Source organism: Phallusia mammillata, chromosome 6 (genome assembly GCF_965637545.1).
Source record: "Phallusia mammillata chromosome 6, kaPhaMamm4.hap1.1, whole genome shotgun sequence".
Taxonomy (NCBI): Eukaryota; Metazoa; Chordata; class Ascidiacea; order Phlebobranchia; family Ascidiidae; genus Phallusia; species Phallusia mammillata.
Genome location: NC_137257.1, coordinates 17,502,284 through 17,528,094, shown reverse-complemented (window position 1 = coordinate 17,528,094; position 25,811 = coordinate 17,502,284). Strand labels below are relative to the sequence as shown.

General features: G+C 35.7%; 1 protein-coding gene across 1 annotated transcript; it reads left to right on the top strand.

Moving 5' to 3' along the window:
• The first annotated feature begins 2,327 nt into the window (after positions 1–2,327).
• LOC145233809 (CCR4-NOT transcription complex subunit 6-like) lies at positions 2,328–24,592 on the top strand. The gene is made up of 13 exons (XM_080098598.1): positions 2,328–2,506; positions 3,993–4,113; positions 4,468–4,654; positions 9,328–9,497; positions 9,870–9,994; positions 10,800–10,901; positions 12,145–12,299; positions 15,050–15,204; positions 15,773–15,845; positions 17,312–17,478; positions 18,992–19,113; positions 20,306–20,407; positions 21,085–24,592. Exons 1-13 carry the CDS (start codon positions 2,501–2,503, stop codon positions 21,550–21,552), a joined length of 1,953 nt encoding a protein of 650 aa, XP_079954724.1. The 5' UTR covers positions 2,328–2,500; the 3' UTR covers positions 21,553–24,592.
• The last annotated feature ends 1,219 nt before the right edge of the window (positions 24,593–25,811 follow it).

Below are 25,811 nucleotides of genomic sequence, written 5' to 3'. Positions count from 1 at the left end.
AGCTTTTTTTCAAACAGCTCTACAGGTTCCAATTCGGCCCCTAATTCGGAAACCAACCGATCTGTAACATACAATGCGTGTTTTTTTTGTGGTGTTATCAGAGTCGTTGCCTTATTTTTTAAAGCTACCTAATGCAAAAAATATATAATAGAGCTTGCTTAAAATTAAAAAAAAATATATAAACATGGTTAAAAGCAAAAACATATTCCTGATTTATATATACATACATTATTTTACATACAGCTCGTAAATTAACGGCGTTTGGTCAAACGTGAAATGTTAAATTCAAAACAAACATAGTAAAAAATAAAATGCAAAATAAAAGATTTTTTCTATTTTGGCTGGTCACGCTTGGTCAGTAGCGCATGATAAATGACGTACAGACAGAGCAGACCAAAGTCTATCTATCAAACACAAGTTGTCGCACGAGAATTCATGGAGCGTGAAATGGGGCGACTTTGCACGCTTTTAACAACGCAAAGGATAGGGTTTTGGATGTTTTTTTCAATAACCTGGCTTAACGACTAAATATTTTTTATTTCTAAATTGCCTTGCTGACAAGAAAATTTATGCGTGACGTAAAAATGACGTCATTGGTTGCCAGGCAACGCACAATGTTTGCAGGAAAGCAGTTTTATTGGCACGAGTTTAGCGAAAAAAATTTTCTGCATCGTTTGCTAGCAAATTTGTGAATAAAGTGTAGTAAATATAAATGATCCCGACCGTTTTTAGTAATAAAAAATGTTGATTGTACAGATATTTCAAAAACTTAGAAATATAAGTGTTAACCAAAGCAGTTTGTTTATCAAAGTTATACTTTTTAAAGTCTTTATTTAGGTTAACGGTATACTTATTTTTTTGCTACTGGAAAAAGTGCAAACCTACATAAATTTGCAATACATTTAACAGTTCTATGATAAGATGAATAAAGTGTTCATATATATAAACTTGCAACTTAAAATAGTAAAAAAAGTGGTTTGGTGGCCAGTTAAGTGCACCAATATAATGAAGAAACTGGTGGATGGGTGGGCTTTTAAAAGAACAAGCCGTTGATTTCAAAGTATCCTTACTGAAGAAGAATTATCTAGTGTCCCATCGCACCAAACCTGTGTAAGAAGTTGCTGTTTGGCATGGCTCCTGGCTTGCAATACCAACAGGCATATAGACTCAGAAAAAAGTAAAACATAAATGCCAATGTTTTATTTTGCAACAATTTTGATTAAAACAGACACAAATAATGACATAAAATAGTAATGCATAACAAGATGGAAAGACAAATAACATTCATTGATTTACATGTAATTTTGTGACATTTAGAAGGCTGACAGAGGATCTATTGGACTTCATGTAACTACTGTGTTTGAGTTTATGAAGCTTTAAAAAAACATGTCATACTGTGCAGTGTGTCTCTTAAGTTTTGACTTTTTTGATTTTATGGAATCACCAATTTTGAAAAATGCTAATAATTCTTGCATGTTATTTTATGCCCTTAATGAAATCATTTGGATTTTTTGTGATATCCTCACATAACATGTATTGTGGGAAGTATCAGCTGAAACTGAAATAAATTAAAAAAGTGCCACTTTGGATGCAAAATTTCCCACGAGACTTTTTGTGCTGTACAGGTGAATAGATTCAAGAAGATTTAACAATTTTGTTGATATTGGTTGTTTTATGCATCAATGTTAGTTGTATTTGTTTATATTGCATTTTTTCTTGTGGTTGTGTTGCATATGACAGTACACATATTCAACATGGTATATAGACCTTAATTAATGCAATAAATATTTTTATCACTAAAAAGTGTGAAATATCTTTCAAAAAAATTAAAAAAAGAGGGAAAGATTGTGCAACACCTTTAAAGGTAGTACCAAAAGCTTTCAAAATTCAGTATGTGCTAAAAGCGTCAAAATGCAGTAAATAAACGATGACGTCACTATTACGTCATGACTTTTCTGACCTTGGAGGACCATGGTCAAACTATTTATTCCAATTTTAGATGAATATACATCACAACCTTTTTATCTTTCGGGACTTAAGTAGGCTACATGTATATCTACTGGAAAATTTACCCGCTAAAACCTAATTTAAACTCTATTTCATGTTCATCAGTTCCATTTAAACATTATAAGTTAAGCGTAGTTATATTTTTATTCAAAATTTTGCAGAAATTGCAAAATCAAACACCGCAAAAGTATCCAAATTAATCATTTTATAAATCGGCCCCATAAGGCGCAATGCAAAATTCGCGCTAATTTCGCCCCATTTTCATCCCCACAACTTGTGTTTTCTATGGCGTGCGACAACTTGTGTTTTCTATGGATTTTGGAGCAGACACATTTTGATAGAAAGCAAATCGCGAAGACGCCATTTTCTGAACGACAAAGAAAAGATTTTGCCGCAGCAAGGTGAAACGAAAAAGCAAGTTGCACTCGAGAACGTTCGTCAATTTACCTATAGAGCAATTATACTTTATAGCTAAGGTGGAAAGCCTGTTTGGATGCAGGTAATTTGATAATTTTGTGTCCTTTCTAGAAAATAGCTTGGCTTGGTTGAATGGAAGTTTGTCTGTCTAAAGTTAATGTCACAAATGTGGTAGTGGCATTTGGAAGATCTTTCCTTTTTGCACTGGGTGCTGTATTCATAACAAAATAATTCATTAGATTATTAATTGTTGTACAATGTACATCTTTTATTGAAAGATAAATATTCAATTTTTAAACGTATTTGGTATTTGTGGAGCGTAATTTGGAAAGCATGCTTTCCAAGTTTCCAATGTTACAAGTGTGCTATGTGCCAGTGTTTGTTCTGTTTTACACACTGCTGAAACTTGCTATTGGTACCTCAGCGATTATTCCTTTTCCTATTTACAAAAAGATTGTTGAATTCAACATCTCAATTTATGGTTGCATTGTTACTTGCCATACTAATGTGTTGAAAAATTTTGAGTTTAGAATTATGCAATAAATATTTCAAAATCTTGGAGTACCAAAATTCCATGCTTACATAAACTATATATTTTTTGTTATGTCATAAAATTAAGCAGAAAATAGTTACATCACATATGTAGAAATCTATTCTACTTATGTACATGCCATACATGCTCAAGAATTAACACAATGCATTTTTTTCAATAATATGGAATGGATGTTAGGTCTTCATTAGAACTGAAACACTAAATTTTCATATTAAATCTTCATTCTCTATACAATGATATTTTCCTTAAGGGTTAATGTGGAAATTTGAATCACCTCAATCAAGGTGTATGCATAAAGTATTTTAACATGAAGTCTAATTTCAAAAGTGTACATAGAAAACACTAATAGTGGCTTCTTAAAGGCAATAAAATCTTGGCAAATACCTGTGTTTACCAGTTACTAAGTACATTACCATAAAAAGGCCACGTTTTTTTCTGTTTTTAAGAGTAGGAACTGTACAATTTTCACCACAAAGACATCTCTATTAAATCAATTCTAGGAAGTCAATCTTGGCAGAACCTTGTGTTAATTCACAAAAAGAAATCAATATTGGTTTCCAGATATTGACTTGTTTGTTTTACAGATATATACCGTTGTTACTGCACCAATTCTTGACTTATATTGCCTCTATGCAAAATGTGTGCAAAATTTTTATTCTTTCACCTTTACAATTGTTGAGAATACAAGTATATACCACTACAAAACTCCCAATGTCTTAACTAAATTATAATTAACAACTCTTATATTTGGTGGTTGTTGAATTTTACAGTAAATTCCTAAATAAAGTGTCCACCAAAATGACTATGTTTGAAATTTGTGTTTTATGCTACATGTTAATATGTGATACACATAGTTATGCAATGTAAAGTGAACGTAAAAGTATTCTTGCAAATGTATTTTATATCCATGTTTCGACGTCCTATTTTCATTGCTTTTATCATATAGTTTACCTGGTAGCAACAGTTTTGTGTATAGTGGTGCCCTATTTTCCTTAATAAACTGTTTTACGTTTAGTTAATACAAATGCCGAAAGATGAACCAAAGCATCGGAATGGGCGCAGGAATACACAGATAATGACCCAGGAAGAGGCCAAATCTGGCAAGCGGTCACACTGGGAAGAACTGGAGATCACAGGTAAGGACTCATTCTCTGGGTACTTTGTAAATCTCCTTCTAAATGTACATATAGACTATGTTACAACCAAAACTTTTGACCTGGCTGAGTTCTTATGTGTAAGGGTTAAATTTTCAATTGTCGATTTTTTAAGTGACCCATGACAATTACTTGATGAATTTACTATTTATATGCATATCTCCCAACTTAGTTTCTATCATTTTTTTATTGTAATTTAGAACTATTTTCAGACTTTATTAAAGTTTACAGGTCACTTGTTGTGTGTGAGTGATCTTTATCTTTATGCCAGGCCTTTAGTGACTAGTAATAACATACTGTACTACAATCAGTTTGTAACCAGTAACCACATTCCAGGGACCATTCGCAATTTGTCACCGGCAATATGGCGATTGTCACATCTCACCGCACTCTTTCTCAACGACAACCAACTATCGCGGATATCGCCAGACATAAGTCGATTACAAAATCTGCTTTGTCTGGACCTGTCTTCCAACAAACTGAGAAGTCTGCCAGCTGAACTTGGAGACCTTGTTAAACTCAGGTAAGTTAAATATTTTTGTCAGTCACTGTGAAATATATACAGTGATCCTCTGTTAAACTGGATTAAGTTAATCGAGATATTCACTAAACTGGACAAAACTTGAGGCACAAATGATTTGTAATGTGGTAAGACTTAAACTAATCAACATTTGTTAATATGGATCTTTTTTTAAACATATTAAACTAGTGTATTACACTACTGTATGGTTGTTGCTTAAGGATTTGAGTTCCTATTGGTTTGAGAAATTTTTAAAGTGTGCATCTTTTGTTAGTGTTCACAAAGAGTAACAAATCACCAGAAATAAAATAATTGATTTCACTCTGAAACTCTTGTATTTAAATCTTCGTCTTTACCATGCAATTAACTCTTATGATCAGTAATAATTGCCAAATGAACAGCTTTCCTGCTAAGCAATTTTATATTAAATTTATAACGTTACCCCATAGCCAACACATAATTTCCAGATCTTTTGAATGACAAATATAAGCAAATATGCTATCAGTTTGTTTCGGAGCAGTTTTAGGGGCTAAAAAGGTTGTTATGTGAAAATGTTTGGCCTCTTTTTGTAGTTTTTGTTTTACCATTTTTTCAATTATTTGGTAATTTTCTATCCGCTGACAGACCTTGGACTATTACAGCACCATTTGGGCATGTAGAACAAAGAAAATGTATGCATGTACAACTTGGTTAATGGTATTAGTAGTAAAAAATCTGGTTAATGGTATTAGTAGTAAAGCTATCAATTTATGCAGACTACATGTCTGTAAATGTTAAAAACGTTTTCAATTCTTATTTTGTTTTTTCAGTAGGTCACCCATACTGTTTATAGAAGCCATCCAAGTAGTAAACTGTATTGTTGTCCTTTTTAGTACCCCAATATAAAAGCAAACATCTGTTTATTGCCTTCAAAACAAAACCCATTGAAAGTAACACACCAGAACTATGATGGCAGTTTGTGCGTAGTAAAACCTTGCGTGTGTGTGCGTTTTTGTGCACGAGGCGTGCGACGTAACGTGCGTGTTCAGGAGCAGTCGGCGATTGTTCGCAAACAGACCGGGTGGCAAGATAGGACGTTCTCTCCCTGTTGCTTGAAAAGAGTTGCTGTTGCTTCCAAGTTACATCACTCTGTTCTAGTGATGGGACGATACCAGATTTTGAAGCGAGTACCGATACCGAGTACGAGTACCACATGTATATACCTTCGATACCGAGTACGATTACTTAAGTGTAGTGTTGTACTTAGTTGTATATCACTAGCTAATTTATCTGCCATGCTCGGGGTAAAGGCGTGCGCACACACATGCCGAAAAATGTAATCACCACGTGATAGCGAAAAAGACGTACGTAAACTGGCGGGACTTTTTTCCAATTTTGTGCTGTCCGAAGCAAATATTGGCCAAAAGTTGCACGTATTCTTATGGCGTAAATCGGCCTTCGGTACTCGCACGTTGGTATCGAAAACTGAGACAAAATATTTCGATACCACTGAAATCGTTCGATACCATCAATACCGAGTACCGGGTACTCGTCCCATCACTACTCTGTTCCCACAAAATAAACCCATTATTGTCAAACAAACCATAACACGCTTGTTAGAAAATTGTGTAGGTTTGTGAAGGCCAAAAAGTTTAACTTTTAATTAACTTGTATTTCAAACTGGCTTGTTTGTTTACCAATTCTTGTGGTGCAGCTCCAGTTTGTCAAAAAAAGTGTTAGTTAATTGGGAATATCTAGTAATATATTTTATCAAAATTTTATACTTCACTGTGTTTTTAGGGATTTTTGCCCAAAACAACTGTATTTTTTGAATGCATAAAAACAATTTCCTACATAAACACTGGTTAAATGTTGTTTTGCGTAAATTTCCAAGGCCTAAAAAGTAATTTACTGTACCATGTGCCCATACAAAGACTTAGCAAATAATGATTTTAGTTTGTTTATTCATGAAGGCTGTCTTTTGTTGTTTATTCATTTCAAAATATTACAGTTGTTCACTGTTAAAATTGTTTCCTAAGAAGTGATAATGTTGCATGGTTGGGTTATTTAAAATATTGTTTCAATTAGATTGTTGGTAAAGCAAACTGTTGTGATATTCTTTTGTTATTGTAAGCTGGTGCACTAGCAAAGTAAACAACCGACAGAACCAAACCACCCCTCTTTAGAATGTTTTGTTATGGTTGAAACTCTTTCAAAACAAAAGCTACTTCCAAATGTGTATTGCCATGGGCCAGGATTTCATTGTGCACCTCGCTACTAGGGATTGGCTAAAAGTTATAAGTATTCTGTATGGCCTACAAAACTATACATACATTTCATTTTAGTTTTTTGTTTGTCACTCATGAAAAACTCAATCAATTTTGTACATAATAAACAAGTTTATTGTTTTGTTTTAAAACATACTGACTATAGGCAGGATTAGATAATGTTTTTCATTGTCAATTGTATGTTAAACGGTGTAATAATAGTCATTTTTAACTGGTTGTGCCTTTTGCACTTTCAAAAGATTGTTTCTTTATATTTGAGTTTTACAATACTTGTATTTAGTACTTTGACAATAAAAGGTGTTGGCATGCACATCTTGGAAATATACTAGAAAAACTGTTGTATACATACCAAAATTTTATGTTTTGAATGCAATAACTATGGAATAGTATGAACTATCAACAAATGCCATTGTAAGATAGCAAAACACAAGGTCATATAATTGACCCGTATTTTACTTGGTGTTAAGTACTTTGTCAATAAAATATGTTAACTTACACATCTTGAACATACACTAGAATAAAAATTTTTTATGTACATACCAAAAAGTATGGAATAATATGAACTAATCACAAATGGCATTAGGAGGTACAAAACACATGGTCATATTGGGTGGTTGAAAAATTCGATGATTTTTGCTGGAAGCTGCAACATGAAATCTGATCTAATTTCCCTTCTGATTATCATTCAATCTTGTTGCAGTCTGCTAAAGCTTCCTTTTGCTATACACCCATTTTTAGCAGCTTGGGTTAACAGTGCAATTCATACTATACAATTTTTTTGCTTCATAATTGTTGTTGTAACAATACTTTGGCATATTAATGTTCAATATGAAAAGAATATACGGTATCATTAAAGTATGGCAAAACAAAAACAGTCTCTTACACTGATTCGTTAACAACCACAAATGTATTTCAATTATTTGTTGTGTAAGTCTAAATTTTATTGTCAATGGATAAAACAATATATATCACATTTTTTTACCAAGCGAACTGTTGATTGTATTTTTTAACTGGTACTACTTTTAAACATGCCATGCACATTTGTTTCACTTATGCTGTTGAATTATCTTGGTTTATCACCAGTAAAATAGTATGTGCCATTACAATATTGTGATCTTATTATGGTACAACTTATTGAAAACTCCTTTATCTTCATGAAGTGTAAAGTCAGCAACAGCTGTTGTGTATGCTAGCGATAAATTAGCACACAAACATAGTCAACTGTTCTTCCTGGGATTGCAGCTATAACACAATGCAGAAAAACAATATCAAATGCCACAATTGTGTAAAGCCATTTAACCTTCCTGGTCTTCTATATATGGTCATGTGGCCCCAGGGCAACAGTAACTGACTGTTGTTGTGGCGTGCGAAATATTGTTTTGACCACTGTGTTTTGTAACCTTTTTGACACAAACTGTCCTGAGTGACCCTAAAAAGTTATGCTTATTGTTGTAAAATTGACAAACTTTGATATGTTTTAATGAGATCTGTACTAAAATGTAGAATCAAATATTTGTAGCCACAGAAAACATTTTTTGTTTAATATATATGTATATACTTTAACAGTGGGAAAAAATATCCTTTTCTTGGGCTGTAGGTTAATGCATGTATCAACAATTTAATGGACCTTATCCACAGAATAAAAGTATTTGTTTTTAGTTTATATTCCTGTTAACTTTTTGACCCAATTGTTTTCATCCTTGCCAACTGTTGTTTGAATTTTGGCTTGTACTGTTGGTTGTGCTCTTTTATACATTGCAGAAGCAAAATGATTGTTGCCACACAAGGAACAATGCGATTTTGTTTTACCATGCTTTAAAACAGAGTGGTCCAAACTTGGTAACTTTTGTGTGGCTCGCAAACATTTTCTGTGTCTAGTCATAAAGTGGGTAGCGTTTGACATGGCCTGAAATAAAATGCATATTATTGAATTTCAGGCTAATCAGCGTCTATTGTAAGGTGACAAGGGCTTTATTACGCGTTTGACAATAATGTTTTAGAAAAATTTATTGTGTTTATTTGTAAAAAATTTCCTGGTTTTTGACTTGAGTCCTTATTTTGTCTTATTTTCAACTTCTATTTTTTTTCTCTGTCTTACGGTTTTGCATAACATACAAAAACATGATTTTATGCTAAGATTTTGTGACACCATCAAAGAACATGTGAAAAAAATATGGCATGTTGTATGTTATGGCTTGCATAAATGCAAAAATTTGTTCAAAAATGTATTTTTGATTTCAGATAAAAATTTAGTTTTTCAGTTGTCCTTATTTTGGGGTCCATGTTGAAGGCAACCCTGGTTATATGTCTTATAATGACTAAGCAAGAATAATGACCCAAAGTCCGTTTCAACAATGAACACAGTAATTTTATTTGATGCAAAAAGTGACACAATTCTGTGTTTTTCAGGGAACTGATGCTAAATCACAATCACCTCCGTGTCTTACCGTACGAGTTGGGCAAACTTTTCCAACTGCAGTTACTTGGACTAAAAGGAAACCCACTGACCTCAGAGATAACTGGCCTGTATCAAACTGGAACTAACAATCTCCTAACCTACCTTCTTGACAATTTAGCAGGTATGTTTATTTGTGTAAGCTCCAAATGGCCAAATGATGTAGCTTGGTTATGTTCCCAGGTATAGTATATAGATATGTCCAATTATAACTCTGAGGGCATCCTGCAACTAAGTGCTTCCCATGTAAATAAACTTTACCAAATGGTTGTTTAGTTTTTATTTGCCCAATTTTCTTACTATCAATGTTTTGATGGTAAATTGTTCGCTCCGATTTTGCAGCAAAAATAACAAAAGCAAACTGCTGCACTGTGAACTGTAAAATATTTGTTTTTTTCTTCAATATTTACAATTACACAACTAAAATCGTTTGAAATTGAATTATGTAGGATGTTTTTCATTTTTCAAGGCGTGCTTAAAATCTAATATTTTTTAGTCACCACCATGAAGCCACCGGAACGCGAATGGGTTCGTACAGGAGATCCTGAAAGAACGCAATCTATGGCATCATTTTATGTGATGTCTTATAATGTACTGTGTGATAAATACGCCACCCGTCAAGTAAGCACAATAATTAATTTATTGCAACTCAAAATCTAATTGTAAAGCAGTGTTTTCTGTTATTAGTTAGTACATCGGTTCCCAACTGGGGAGGAATTTTAAAACTTTAGGGGAGGAAATCACATAAATTTGTACATGTGGTCAGTGTTTTTTTAAGGTGTTTTGGGGGACCGAAACGGATATGGCTATTTTTGGTATTTAAATGAAACACTTGCGGTCTCTTAAAACTACTTAGCGGTCACCCAAACCAAACCTTAAAAAAACCTGCATGTGGTTTGTAAATAGACACTTAAGCTCTGGAAATATGACCTGTGAAATTGTTAAAAGGTCCAAATATCCAATGATATTTGCATTGTTTAGCATCTATTATGTAGTCTGTTAGGGAGAAATGAAAATGTTTTGAAGTGTTAAGGGGGGAATTTGATGAAAAAGTTGGGAACCACTGAGTTAATATGATCCTTTGGTAATTTTGATGCACTGTTTTTGATCTGATATTATCTAGGTGAAAATAACCCTCCGTTTTTTTCAAAAATTATAAATTGTCATGTTTAAACACAGTTGTGGATTTTAAGTTTTTTATTAAACAATGTTTGCAAAATGTCCCTCACACTTCTATTTAATGCAAACAATTGTTTAGAAACATTATGTAAACAGAAATAGGCTTGATTTTATGAAGTTGAACAATTTGTGTAGGATACAAAAACACTAAAATATTAAATAATAAAAAAGCCCAATTTAAGGTTATTTCTAAACCCTGTAAGTCATATCAGTAACGTAGTTTGCTTATGCATATGCATTTTTGCAGCTCTATGGTTACTGTCCACCGTGGGCGTTGAACTGGGAATACAGAAGGAAAATCATTATCCGTGATATCCAGTACTACAGTGCGGACATTGTAGCCCTTCAGGTACTTGTCCACTATTACAAGTGGTGTAGTTAAATTAAAAAATACCACAAGCAGTTAGTCACAAAAAGGACCTTTCTACTTTTAATAGAGTGACCGTTAAATGGTTTATAAGTAGGTGTATGTGTGTGTAAGCTGTATCATTGAAATGGTGTTGTGATTTAAATCTCCATTTTTGTGCATTCCACTGAGTTAAAACTGTTTTAGTTTGACAAATATTTCTTCTGGTCTAAATTTGTGATTTTTGATATGTTATACAATATAACAGAACCCTTAACCTTAATTTTTTGGATTATTTAGTTTGTGAAAAAACTTGCTATTTAACAATTTAAATTCATACAAAACAGTCCAATTCTTAGGTTATTGCTGTGTTTTGAAATTGGCTGAAATGATGTACCTTGAAAAACCATACACAAATCTCCAGACTCAAAAAGTTGTTTATGTTCTCACTAGTGACAGTTGCCAATCTTACTATTAATCATAACTATGCAATACAGAGACAGTCCTTTGCACGACTTTATTGCAATGCATAGGTTTTCTGTGTACATTATTGCAGCAGAATCTGTTATGTTGACAAATTGGACAGGGCTTAAATCCGTAACTGTTTTGATTGGTTTGGTCTGCTAGGGCTATTATCACATCACACATGAATGATGTAACAATAGATTAATCACTGTATTTGTTATTCTTTAAAACTGATATGTGGCCTAATTTTAACCTTATGTGTTACTTAGTTAGACTAGCCATTTGCAGCATAAAAGTGCTTTAATCATAAATATGTCAATTTTTGCAATTTGTCTGAACTTTTTACTTGTGTTGTATTGCCTTGCAGATCTATAGTTAAGGCATACACACAGTAGGGGTAAATCGACTAGTTATTGGCGCCGATATTTTGCAAATTACTCATTAACGATCAGCCTTTTTGCCATTGTACGACTGATAAACAGCATTTGAACTACAATTTTTTGTTACTTCGACAAACAATCATTTAATGTTTGCACATTGGAGTCTTTTTGGTATTAAAATGCTCTTTACTGTCAGCAAAATATTGGCTTTAATGTCAGTTACTTAACTATCGATAATAATCAGTATATGTATTGGCCTTAAAAAACATGACATACTATCACTGAAAAATATCTAAGTTATGCATCCTAAAAACACATGTCATGTTTTTTCCTTACCACTCAGAGCTACTTACTAGTGAACCAAACCTAAAACATTAAAACTGTTTATTTTGTGTATTTAGGAGGTGGAGACATGTGAATATCATGCTTTCTTTGAACCTGAAATGAAAGCCCAGGGATATGAAGGAATTTTTAACCCCAAGTCAAGAGCAAAGCATATGAATGAAGATGAAAGGCAGCATGTTGATGGGTGTGCAATATTTTGGAAAGTTGCAAAGTAAGATGCTTATTTTTACTGCAAGGTATCTACACCATATACTGTGCCTATTACAGACATAGCAGGCTGTACACACCTACAGCTACAATATTTGCCTTTGCTGTAGTTTTTATTACAAAGTAGTTCTTTTGTAGGCTAAAGTTCATAAGTTTAAAGCAACTTGAATTAGTTTAGACTGAACTTTTTTGTCCATAAAGGCCAACCACTAATTCATGCTAATTTCACAATTTTCTTCTTTGTAACAGCCTACAGTATCAATGTGACCAAAGGCAATACTTTGAAGTATTAATCAAAATATACTTTTTTATTGGTCCTTATGGCTGCACCTAACCTTTGTACCACAGGTTTTCTGTTTCTGGTTAAAAAAACAAAACAAATTGCCATAGTCACTACTCACTAGGTCCTATTTTGCCTAAGCAGTTAGCCAAAATGTTGTTTCAAACTACAAATCTATTTAAAACTAAGGAGTTTTTCAAATGTTGACAAAATAGCCAGTAATTGAGTTGTGCCAAAACCATGACGTATCTGCCTCAAACATTTTCGATTATCACACATAATTGTAAACGCATATTCATTACCATTGGGTAGATTAGACATTTGACAGTACTGTGGTCAATTTCCAAGTAGGTTTACTGGTTCTGAATGCATATAAAACAGTCTTTGTGGCTTAATGTAGGCAGTAAAATCAATTCCATGTTCTTGTCAATACATGATAACCCAGCTTGATAACCTGGAATATGGGTTTTCTATGCCTAAGTCTTCAAAATCTTTGATGGTGCATAAAAATCGAAATGTGATTTGGAGTTTTACTGGTTTTATCTGCACATTTGTGCTCTTTTTTATCTTTATCTCAAAATTTATCAGACATGCCCTTTTAAGACCAACCACTGTGACCACCTTTGTGATGTAACAGTAGAGAAACTGGCTAACAAGAATTTTCCAACTGCGACTTGCTTAATAGTAAAATTAGGTGTAAATTAAAAAAAAAAATTATGTACTGCCTAGTACACAGCTGGTAGATATTTCTGCACAAGATTCAAACACTTCTTTGGGTAACAATTTGCAAAGTTTCGGTTTGTTTAAAATTTATGCAGCATTTTTTGAAAAAAATCCTAATTAAATTAGGTTTCAAGTATGCTATTGTTAATAACATGTCTTATACAGTTATACTGCAAGCCAGAGTGCATTATGCAAAATTTTCAACATTAAATGTTTAAAAGTTCTATGAACAGGTACAGATTTAAACACTTTTTGTAGTATCCACCAACTGTGTTCACTTATTTTTAAGACATGTTTTTCCCTAAAATTGACTGTAATGGCAGTACACCAAGCCTCCAAATTTGCCCTATGTTCCAAAGTTGCTTGAAATAAAATACTAGTGGTATGTTTTATAAACGCACTTTACACATGTACAGTACCTATGTTAACACAAAGAAGCGATTTCCAAAAATCAAATAAACGAACATGCCTAAAATTGTTGAAATCCTGAAGTGCATTCATAAACTGCACACAGTGCACACTGTTTCCACCTATAAGGTATCATCAGTGTAGCTGGTGACAAGAGATAACAGGCTAAAAAGCCATACCCCACCTATTCCATTCGATGCCGCAACTGGGCAATAAACCGCAGAGGAAACTGGCTCACAATGGCCAAGCAACTGCAGCGAATTCCTCATGAAATGAAATATTTGTGCTCTATACTAACCCAGTACCTTTTATGTCAGCAAGGGCATTACGGTTTGTTTGCATTTGAAAATTTGAGTCAACAACAGCGATTTTTGTTCGGTTCAAGCCTAACAATATGTAACCAGCTTTGTACATGCGGCGATTGCGCCATTGTGACATCACAGACTATAAGGGTCTGTTATGCGGCTGGAATGTTCTACAGGCGAGGGTACTAGAACGATAAGAAACGGTGCGCAAATTTTCAAGGGCACCCTTAGGTTGTTCAACCCACTCTGTCGAACCGCTAGTCGCTTTTAGTTGCTTGCGAACCAAAATCGTTGATTTATAAAAATGTCCATTGATTTTTTTTGTCCGAATTTTGCAATGGCGAAAAAGTTTTAAAATGTTGAACATTGAAATTTGAGACTCTTTATGTTTGAATGAAATATTCCATGTAAAAGGAATTTTGACAAAATGTAACGTTTTGAGTTGGACAATATGATCCCAAAAGTATCTTCTCTGCAAACAAATGTTATGCTAGCCTTAAATATCCAGTGTGTTACTAGAGATAGACCGACATTGATTTTCCAAGGCCTGTACTGATTATTATCGGCAAGTAGGCCAATAACCGAAATCTTATTTGTAGTACAAGGCCTATATTTATACCTTTTTATCAGCAAAACAGCTATGTTTAAAATGCGAACTTTAGGTAATTGTAGGACAGAGTAGCAGAGTTCTAACGTCGTGTTTTGCTATACGCAGAAAAAAAAACAGTGTAAAAACAAAACTAACGAAAGCCACATCAGAGCATCAAAGTCCGTTTGGCTTGATTCTGATCAGCAAATAGCCAATGCTCGTAAGCAGAGACACAGTTGTTCCCAGAAAAAATAATATAGTTACAAACGTAATACTTAATCCTTAATATACCGCTTATGGCGTCGATAATTGGTCTTTCCTTATTTGTTACACTACCCAAAAAAGGTTCACTTTCTCAGTGTGGCTTTCCCAATCTTTTCTAGCTAAAGTAAACTTGCGAATACAATGTGAACTTCATACAAATTTTCACGGCAAACTTCTTTCTTTAGGTTCACTTTGGTGACTGAACATTTGGTCGAGTTCAATCAAGTGGCTATGCTGAACAACGAAGGCTCAAAGGACATGTTAAACAGGGTGATGACCAAAGATAACATCGGTATTGCAGCTTTACTGGAAACTAACGAAGGCCTCTACAACAACGGGGGTAGAGTAATCTATTTCGTTTATGAAATCGCAGATAGCTGATTTTTATGTAGACTAAGGATCTTTATACGAAAACCAATAGTTTTTTGAAATTTTTCAAAAGTGACTTTTTACAAAAGTCACTTTTAAGGTTTTGTTAAAATTCCAAATTTAATGTACATGCCATATATTTTTGATTTTTTTGTTTTAACAAAATGGTCCTTGGAAAAACGTAAACAAACGTCGTTAAACAATAGTAAATAAAGCTTTGCCGTTTACAAAACTGGCCTATGATTTTGATATTAAATTCCCTGCGTAGCCTTCCATAAAACGGATTTTTTTTTTATCAAAGGGTAAATTTACACACGATGGGAATATTGATTATGCTGTGAGGATAAATGAATGAAATATTTTTTTGGCATGCAAAGCTGGTGTGTTGAAGAAGCCTTATTTAAAACTGTTACGAAGTTCCCTATAAGTTTTATGCCATCTTCAAAAGTTGGGACACTAACATTTTAAAACACTGTACGCTAGTTTGCCACATGCGATTTTCCAGTGCTTTTTGAATAACAAGTAATTCTTCCTTGCAGGTTATGCTGGTGAATGCCCAAAACAACTCGTTCTTGCAGCCAACGCACACATGCATTGGGATCCTGAATTCAGGTAAAAATTTGCCTAATCCCAAATCGTTTTTGCGTTTCAAACCCTCTAGTCTAGGATTTTGATGGGCCGTTTAGTATTACATTTCAAATTCGACTGACGAACCGTACAAACAGCCTGTTATACTATATTCTTTGTACATGCAAATTATACTTACAGAATCAAAACAAGGCACCACACAATCTGTCAAACTGCGCGATAACTTAAATCGCGACAACTATTATAATCTTTAAAGTTTTATGTTTTGCACACTCCATACAAAAGATGAGTAATTCATTCACAGGCTGGCAATAACGGCCGAGGCAAATTTAAAACCACATAACTAGGAATATGTTAAAACACAACTATTATGTTGTAGTAACACCACTGTCTGCCTGGTAGTAAACATGTGTCAAAAGCGTAGCGTACAACTTCGCGTGACGTCATAAACGATTCGTTTGGTTTGACCAAAAATCGTCAAAACTCAATTTATTTGATTTGGTAGTAAAACTGTTAACATACAAACAGGCAATGGGTATTGCTATGACCGTGACTTAACCATTGGAAGGAGCGCTACACGCAGGATTAAAATCGCAGTGTTTCTGTGTTTGGCGTTAACCTTTTAGTCCATGCAACTACAGTGCCTTTCACCTGTATAATGACTCATTGACTGTGCACCTATTTGTTATGAAATCTTTTTGCTGTTACGAAGCCTTGCTATTATTGAGATTATTGGCGTTTAGCAATAAACGAATAAATCTACGTTAAATTTCTGCTGATACGAAAAGCGTTTGCTTGTGTAAATAGGAACACATATGTCGCTAAAACGTATGATTTAGAATCTGTGTCTATCAACATCTTTGACTGAAAATGTTGGACAATTATACCACTTTTAAACGCTTGGCGAAACCCATTTTAAAAATCGAATCACTCGCAGTAAACTAAAAATGCTATCAAAACTTTCTTTGCAGCAATAAACATTATACATTCCCATCTTTGGTGGCTTATTAGCTCTTTGCGTAGTCTTAAAATCGATTGCTTTCAATGTCGTTATGATGGTAAATCTGCTTCATAGAATGTCTATCTGTATAAGAAATCAATGTCATGACCGTGTATAAGTAGATAATAATGAAATTGCCTTAAAATCTTCCTGCATTATAAAATCCTTGCAGTAAAAGTAATACAGTATTTAGTGAAATGTTATAGCAAAGGAATGTGACTTTATTAGCATGTTTATTACTTGAAATTGAATTGTTAAAACGCGTTAGCTATGTTTTCTTATTTTCTAATCATCTGTCATCATATTCCGTTTCAATACCAGAATAAAACCGAAATATAGATGTAAAACCGAATTTAAAGTTTTGTGTGGTATGTTTTTGGTCACAACAACAGAAATTTGCAGACCCATGAGCAAATCTTGCAAAAGCGCAAATCTTCAAGCAGTCATATCATGGCGTAAACCCCAAGTAAAGCATCTCTTGTCTTTGCAGCGATGTCAAACTCATCCAGACAGTAATGTTATGCCACGAGTTGAAACGGATGTGTGACGAAGCAAACCAGAGTTTCCGGCCCGGTGGTCGAACATCAGCTGGACCTTCCGAATGCCATAAGATGGCGCTAGTGCTCTGTGGAGATTTTAACTCCTTGCCAGATTCTGGTAAGCGTTCGTTTTTCGTTTTCAAATGGCCCAAATTCAAGCTTAAACGATAACGGTTGTGATTTTGAACATTATGGCAATTGGTTATTGCAGTGTTGCCATACCCCACTTATTTATAAGATTTGTCCTTACTTTGGAATGGCAATGTCTTAGAAAAATGTATTGTCCTTTCTAAGAAATGTCCTTGTCTTGTTTTTTAACAATAACAAGTCAGATCCCGGCTACAAGTAAACTGAGCTGTCAGGAGATGCTTGAAGTATTTTCTGTGAACAAAGAGTTGCTGAGACAGATGGTTTCTGGCAGAAAATGTTGCATGTTATAGGCCTATAGGTAGTGATGGGACGAGTACCCGGTACTCGGTATCGAACGATTTCAGTGGTATTGATACTCGTATATTTGTGGTATTGATACTCGTATATTCATATATTCGATTTACACCATAAGAATACGGGCAACTTTATGCCAATATTTGCTTCAGGCAGCACAAAATTGGAAAAAAGTTCCGCCAGTTTACGTATATCTTTTTCGCTATCACGTGGAGATTACATTTTTCGGCATGTGTGTGTGACCCGACCATGGCAGATAAATTAGCTAATGATATACAACTAAGTACACCACTACACTTAAGTACTCGGTATCGAAGGTATATACATGTGGTACTCGGTATCGGTACTCGCTTCAAAACCTGGTATCGTCCCATCACTACCTATGGCTCGTTTAATGCAAAGATTTGTTCAAAAACGTTTGTTTTGTTTCGTATAAAAAAAATTCGGTTGTCTATATTTGGGGGTACAAATCAATGGCAACCCTGGTTATTTGTTTGTGTTCACAACGTTGTTTTGCTTAGTGGGACATATATGGTTTCAGTATTGTTTTAAGAAGCCTTAAGAGTACATAAAAGTTCAGCGCTTAGGCGAAGGTTTGTTGACGGAAACTCTTGCAAAGTTATTTCCCTTTCCTGGTTCAGTGCAACACATCAAGTGCAAAAAGGAAGTCTAGCTTTCAAGTATTGTCGCAAGGCCTTACCAAAGGTCTACAATCTGAACATATCCATATTTTTGTAGAAATAAAACATCCCTAGAAGTTTTACAAAAGTAGAAAACAAGAAAACAGTTCGTTGTGTCTGCAAATTAATTACCAGCCACTTTGTGTGCAAAATTCTATGCAATTAAAGTTTGTAGGGATGTTAAAACCGATTTACGTCCATTTTGTGACATTGATTTTTGGGTTAATATTTTTTGTTCCAAGGGCGAACACTTAAAATCTTCTTAGAATTTGAATCAAACAGCACTAAAAAAGCGATATAGTTTGCTAATTGTTACTTTGCAATCCATTCTTGATAGGGAAGCAGATGTCTTACATTGCAATTGAAAGTTTGGGGTTTATGACTTCGGCATTTGGTATGTCTTGGTTTGCCACGCCCTACACACACCTCTTTTTCACAGCAATTGCATTTCTCCAGGCGTTGTAGTTTGTTGTTCAATTTAATTTGGAACGTTTATGTTTCTCACAGGGGTTGTGGAATACCTTCAGACGGGAAAAGTGTCAGCGACGCATCAAGACTTTAAGGAAATCAAATACAGCAAGTGTCTGAGCACGTTTGGACACGGCATGAGGACCAACGGGACCTTACAGGTAAGTTTTGGAACCTAAATTCAGTAGTAGTGCTTAAATTTAAAAAAAGTACGTTGTCCCGGAGCTGTAAACGGGCCCGAACCTGAAAGTACAATCCCAAAACTTATTTTTCAAAAACAGGATTTGCAAGATTTGACAAGGCAATTTATGACATGAATCAGAGCCGAATCAAGTCTGTTTATTTAAGTTTAAACACGATTCTGCCCGCGCCTGTGCCGAAAAGCCCCGTCTGACTTATAACTTTTGTGTTGGCCAACACCATTTTGTCGAAATTCTCGTGTTTTCTGTTTACTGTGTAATATGTGCAAACAAAATAGCTCAGGTCAGGTTTAATAGATTTTGGTATTAGCATTAATTCTTTGCAATACTTCACAGTCAACTAAATGTTTGGCAAAACAAGTAACTATTTGTGGCCTATTGACCCTTAAGACAGTTTTTGTTGAGGTTTTAGTCTGTTTCCATACAAACTTGTGCAAGCCGGCTGTGCACACATCATTAATTTGTCATTATTGGGAGCAGAATCGATCAGTGTGTTCAGACATTGACATGATTTGATCTAAACGGTTGTTTTGAGGTGAAACAAAGCTACTGTAAACCTGTAACTATGCTGAAACTTAAAGCCTTGAATCTGTCCCCAATCTTATGGGTTACCAGAGCCTTAAGATATTTTTGTGTTGTCAACAATATTCGGTGATTATATAACAGAAGCGAATTGTTGGGAAAAACTTACAAAGTGTATCACAGGGTCATTGAATTCGGCTTGGGCGTTGTTCTTTATTATTCCCGTAGTGATCTTTAACTTGTACGTTTGTGTATGAAAGGAGCGCCAACCCATACAGACAATGTATAAATGGGTTCACTGATTCTGGCATGGACGTATTTTTAGTCAGTTTCACGTTGACATGATTGGCTACAGCTTTCTGTGGTGTACTTTGTGTGTCAAACTGCCAGTTGTACGGTACAGGATTAAAAAGCCTTTCATGTGAGCGGTGGTTAAAATTCACAAATTTTTGCTTTGCAATACCATGTTCTCAATAACTCAAAAGTCCAAGCCAGCGGTTTCAACCTATCTAGCAGACTTATTCAGCTTTGGACTGGCACCATATAAATGCCATTCTTCCTAATACTTACTTTGCTGTAGAAAGATGTGGAAGATTTTCTTATCGTGCCTGTATATATTTTGTGTTTGCAGGTTGACCCCAAATCTGTTACCCACCCGTTCAAGTTCAACTCGTGTTATAACGAAAGCAACTACAGCCTGCTGCGAAATACCAACTATACATATGATTTCAAGGTAAGGTGTTGCCATTTAGTGGTCAGCTTTTACAGTAGGTGTTTTTGCCACACCTGTACGGCCGAAACACACACCCTCGTGTAACAAACAGTTGGTACCTTCCCAAGTACTCTTTCCTTGCTAATATTTGGCCAGATTTTACGAAACGATTTGATAGAGAAGTTATTTTAAGCGTATGCTACTTTGGATACTTTACACCAGTGGTTCTCAACCTTATATTGATCACGTACTACCTTACTACATTTTTTATCGCTGTGTATCACTAAAAGGGTAGAACAAGAGATAAGCGTATTCTTCTTTACCAGAAAAGCGTATTTCTTAAACCAGCAAGGTAAGCAATTCCAAAGGAATGCCCAAGATACGAGTTGAGTTTTGCCCAAAACCAAGGTTGATTAGTTGGGTCAGTTAAGTTGCAGTTCATGATCTGACTTTAGGTATAGCAGAAAGTTACTTGCGTACCACTTGAAAAGCTCCAGCGCGCCACAGGTTGAGAATCATTGCTTTACACCCAAAACAACTATATCAACACAAATTGAGATCTTATTCACATGTTGCAACGTCGGAAACATTCCTGATTTTTTTCGTAGATAGATTCGTAGATTGAATCTCCAAATTAACTTTAGCTTTGGCATTTTTTCGCGAGCAACTATTCACTAAGCAAGTCTTCTTTTCAACAGGGCATCATTGACTACATCTTTTACGCCCGAACCCAACTGAAGTGCCTTGGTGTGTTAGGAGGTATCGAGGAGGCCTGGTTTAAACTGAACAGCATCATGGGTTGCCCTCACCCTCATGTGCCCTCGGATCACATTCCCCTCGTAACAGAGTTTCAACTTTTGCCGGAGGGGTACCAGCCCTCACCCAACTCCAGTAACCCCATAACACCGCACAACACCGGTCCCTTTGCACCCGGTCATCCCCACAATGTCCCATTTTCGCAGCCAAACAGCTTTGGATCTTTGGCCCCAAACGGTCTTCATCAACCTTTACATGGTAGGTTCGCGCCAGGTGCAGGAAACCGCCCTGGCTCTGCGAATTCTCTCAACAACAGCCCCATAAACACACCCAACGGGGGCCAGAACCCCACAGGGTCCCACATGCTGGGGCTGGGAGGAATGCTCGGGGGCATGAACGGTCGAAGGTAGTTCCCCCACTGAGCCCCAATCAACCATTTGTTTCCTCGGATTTCAATGATGATCTCGTTTTTTTCGCCTGGTCCCTTTTCTTTCTTTTTTTGTACTTTAAAGAGCGGCGACGATTTGGAGAGCGTCGCCGTTTTTAACGCGTGTTGTTGTTCTACTTTTTTTTCTTGCGCGCAAACCACATTTGATCACTGAAAAATGCTGACTTATGGCAGGGCGGACGTTTCTGCCAAAAACACAAATCGTTATGCGCACTTGAAAAATCCCAATTGAATCTCTGTTGCTCTTAAAATTATGACGCTTGTCACGTTACGTTTCTGGCGAGAATTCCAACTAAAATGCATTTAACTAAGTTGCAAAAGCCACATTTGTCAGCATCTCTCAAACCTTAAAAGTTAAACCGATTTTGCTATATTTAAAGCAAAGTTAAAAAATACTCGTTGGAAACCCGCCTCGACTATTCACGTGGAAAGATTGACTGGTTTTACACTCGATACAATGACGACAAAAATATCGACCCGATATCTACTCTTGATTTTTCAATTGTGTCGCGGGCTTTGAAAGAAATCATGAAATTCAATTCGGCTTTTCAGCTTGTTCATGTGTCCCCCCCTTTACCCATTTCGCTATTGAAACGCACGTGCCCATTTTCACCTCTTGTTATCGCCACTACGCAGTTTATCCCTTTTTCGTTGTTTTACGTTAGTAGCCTTAGCAAAATAATTTCTGTCAAGTCTATAACACCGAAAGAACGACAACCCCTTTTTCGGTGTTTTTCGGGTATTTTCCTTATTTTCCCTGTTTTTGGTGTTGGCTCGGGTATTTTAACTGCTTTTATTGTCACAATCCATGCTTCACAGCCCCTTGCCAAAGTTTTTTCATAACATAGCATAAACCAATATACCCCAGCCGGTTAGTCCCAACATATAAACAGTTAAAAATTTGCAGTTTTCGAAAAAAAAAACGCGCCTGGTTGTCGTATAGGACCCTTGCATTTTCCAAAAATAATCATTTTATGAAACGTTGCAATGTATTTTGGCTGTGATTTGGCCATTTTTACCTTAAACAATATGTATTGTAATCCCACGTAAAAAATTGCCAAGATATGGGTTTTCCTAATAGCGCACTATTTTGCGCCTTTATAGCTAGCTCCCTTCTTAATACATTGAATACGAATCGTTTGCTGATTTTTACGTAAAGGGGGGTAATATCGTTTTTAAGCTTGGACGTTTTTGCCTAGCTGGCGCGCAATAATTCAGTTCACCATCAACAGTGCTCTTTAGCGCCCCTTCGCGACGACTTGCGAAAAATCCGCTAGTGTGCGCACCATTCCATTAAAGTTCCTACCCTTTAAAATTTGTGCATTTACACGTTTTCGATAAAAATTTGGATTTGATGCACTTAGAGCTTATTAGGGCGACTGTTTGAAAGCTTTGCAGTCAAATTGACTTTGTACTGAGTCAATATACAAAAACAAAAAGGGGTTTTTAGTTTTTAATTTGGAACTGCACTTGGGTTTAGAATTTAAAAACAAATTGTGAATATTTTGCACCGGTGAATTTTCAAAGGCCAAAAAAGTATCATTTTACCACTTTTGTGTTATAAACGAGTTACAAGTTTAGACAACAATGACAAATGCGTAAAACCATTGCGAAATCAGCCTTTCTGTAAAACTGTGCACTCCTCTACGAAGCGTTTTGAGCCCGCACAAAAACTGCACTGTGACAAATAGAGGCCCGATGTTTTACGTTTTCATGAGAGCAGCAATCGCCACTAATGAGTTGTTTTATTATTCTAGTTGTCGCGAAATCGCTCAATTTTTATGGTTTCATTTTTGTGACGACTTTTTGTCTGGTGCTTCAAAGAACCTTGGGGGCATTTTAGCACCCCCAAACACTTAAAATCGCCCCCTTTTAAACCGCGGAAACCTGCCCCGCCTCGAAAACCACGCCTAAATTTGGGTATTTGACACTGTTACGTCATAGGAGACAGTATTATTACGTCATGAACCTCGTCTGGGTACAGTTTGTTTTCCACGCCAAATGTGTCGTTTGGAACTATGTAGTGTTTTTAATACCAGTTGTTTTCAAAGTACGTTCTCGGTTTTATACGATAGGACTTCGGTCATGAGGTGTACTGCGCAAAAGTAAGCTATCTTTTTAGTACCGTGCCTTCGTCGCTTTGACCCTTGTGATTTTGGGACTAGCTTCGGCTTCATTGTACTTGGTTTATGTTGCAAATTTTACCCCTTTCCTTGTCACACGTTTAACCAAAGTTCAAACTGGCCCCAGATTGCAATCAAACTCAGTAAGTTTTTTGGTCTTGAAATTTGTTGCTTTTGATCAACAAATTTCCCGCTTCTTTATTAACATATCTGGGGTCAATTTGCAATCTGTGGACAGTAAAATTCAAAAAACAGTTCTGTAAGTTTCGCAAAAAAGACAACACAAAATAACATTTTCCACCTTTAGTTTCCTTTCCAGTATGTCGAAACCTACCGACACATTTTCGTACACATTGGACTTTTCCTCGCAATCGCCGTTGTCCTAACTGCCAATCCCTTCACTCTGTTGCTGCTCGTTTCATGTGTTATGCAAATGTGTCACCGATTTATAGCCCCAAGCTGACTCTACAGCTTGAATTTTACCAACTCATTTGTGGCTCTTGCGTGTTCTCGCTTCCCAGTTTAATCGGTCGTTAGATGGCGCCAGCGATTTACATTTTTCACCTTGTCGTCGCGATAGCAACGAATGCGCGCCAGCAACGGTTAACGTCGTTCAGATTTTCAGTTTCTTGTGTGTGTGTGCGTTTTTGTAGGTTTTCACACATTTGTCTTTGCATTTCGTACCAACCCCCTTTTCCCTACGTTTTCTCCCCCAGCGCGCGTGTGTTTGTGTTGAGTGTGCATCGCCCCCTCCTCATGTTTGATGACGTCATTATGGCGCGTCGCGCCGTAGTTTTACGTGAAACCGCTTCTTACATTTTAGATACGTCTTTTTTCTCTCCTCTGTGGACCACAATAAAATGCGTCCTATTGCTGCAAGCTGTTCTGGAAGATTTTTAACAGAAAGATATAGACATAAGTTTAGTATAGCGCTCTGTAACCTAGATGCATGGTGAACATCTGCGTGTTCCACAACAGTCACAGAGATACATAACAAGTTGTAAAACTACTAGTGAAATATAGTGTGTGTATGATAAGTATAACATACCACTTTAGAACAGTTTCAATCTCTTAAAAATATCAATTCACTTTGCGTTTTTATAGATAAACATTTTATCTCTCTATAGTATACCGATCTAAAAATCCGAAATTTGCAAAATCATTTTAAAAGCATATAGCGTGAATGATAGGAAAAAATGCACTGGTGTCTATGTCTGCAATTCAGGCAGGAACAAACTGATTATAAGATCTATCTCGCTGCAAAGAAGAAATTAACTTACGACCTACAGCATGTAACACTACAACTCAAACAACAGCAGGTAAAACCGCAAACTAAAAGTCACTAATGCTAAATCATGTTAACTCTTCCTTGACCTACTTCACATCATAAAACTTTAGTACAGTACTGAATTTCGATTCTTTTGACATCCTAAACTTACGTTTAGCTGGACAGAAATCATCAAGTGCGAGAGCGCCATGCATTATACTTCACCTACTTTTACCCCTCAATAAAATAACAGCCCATAGTGCAAGTTAATATTGTCACTCTTTGGCTACCATGATGCTTATTTGTACATTAAAAATGTTAATACGAAGGCAGACAGCAAAGTAAACGTCTTTCACATTTCACCCTGTAACTTTCATTAATAATTATGGGCCCCCAGACTTTCACGGGCCCCGGTGCGGCGCACCGGCTTCACCCCCCTCTCGTGGGGCCTGCTTATTTGGACTAGACCAGTGGTTCTTAACCTTTTTGGTGTGATTTCCCACTAAAGTCAATCACCAACTTCGAATTTCCCCCTCTGTTATTTTTATACTGATGTTTTGTGCCCTACGTTAACAAACAAAAAAAACTACCTTTTAAATGAAATAATTTTGTGACGCGATTTGGTCTGGAGCCTCGTGAAGGTATACTGCAATCTTATTTAGTTTAGTGCTTCTATGAGAGATTAAAGTTTTTGGAATATTGAAGAGTCTCCTCTGCTTGCAATAGTCATTTATTGCATCACAATCAATAAAGGAAAAGCTTTTATCCGCGCACAATAGCAAAGTCATTAATACTTTTAGTCTTGTCTGTGATGTAACAAACGGCCTTTGG

What these genes read in the sequence shown, in the direction of transcription:
- LOC145233809 (XM_080098598.1), top strand. An exon ending in TAACTCCTTGCCAGATTCTG is followed by an intron (nt 17,479 to 18,991) that starts GTAAGCGTTCGT and finishes TGTTTCTCACAG; the next exon opens with GGGTTGTGGAATACCTTCAG. An exon ending in ACTATACATATGATTTCAAG is followed by an intron (nt 20,408 to 21,084) that starts GTAAGGTGTTGC and finishes TCTTTTCAACAG; the next exon opens with GGCATCATTGACTACATCTT.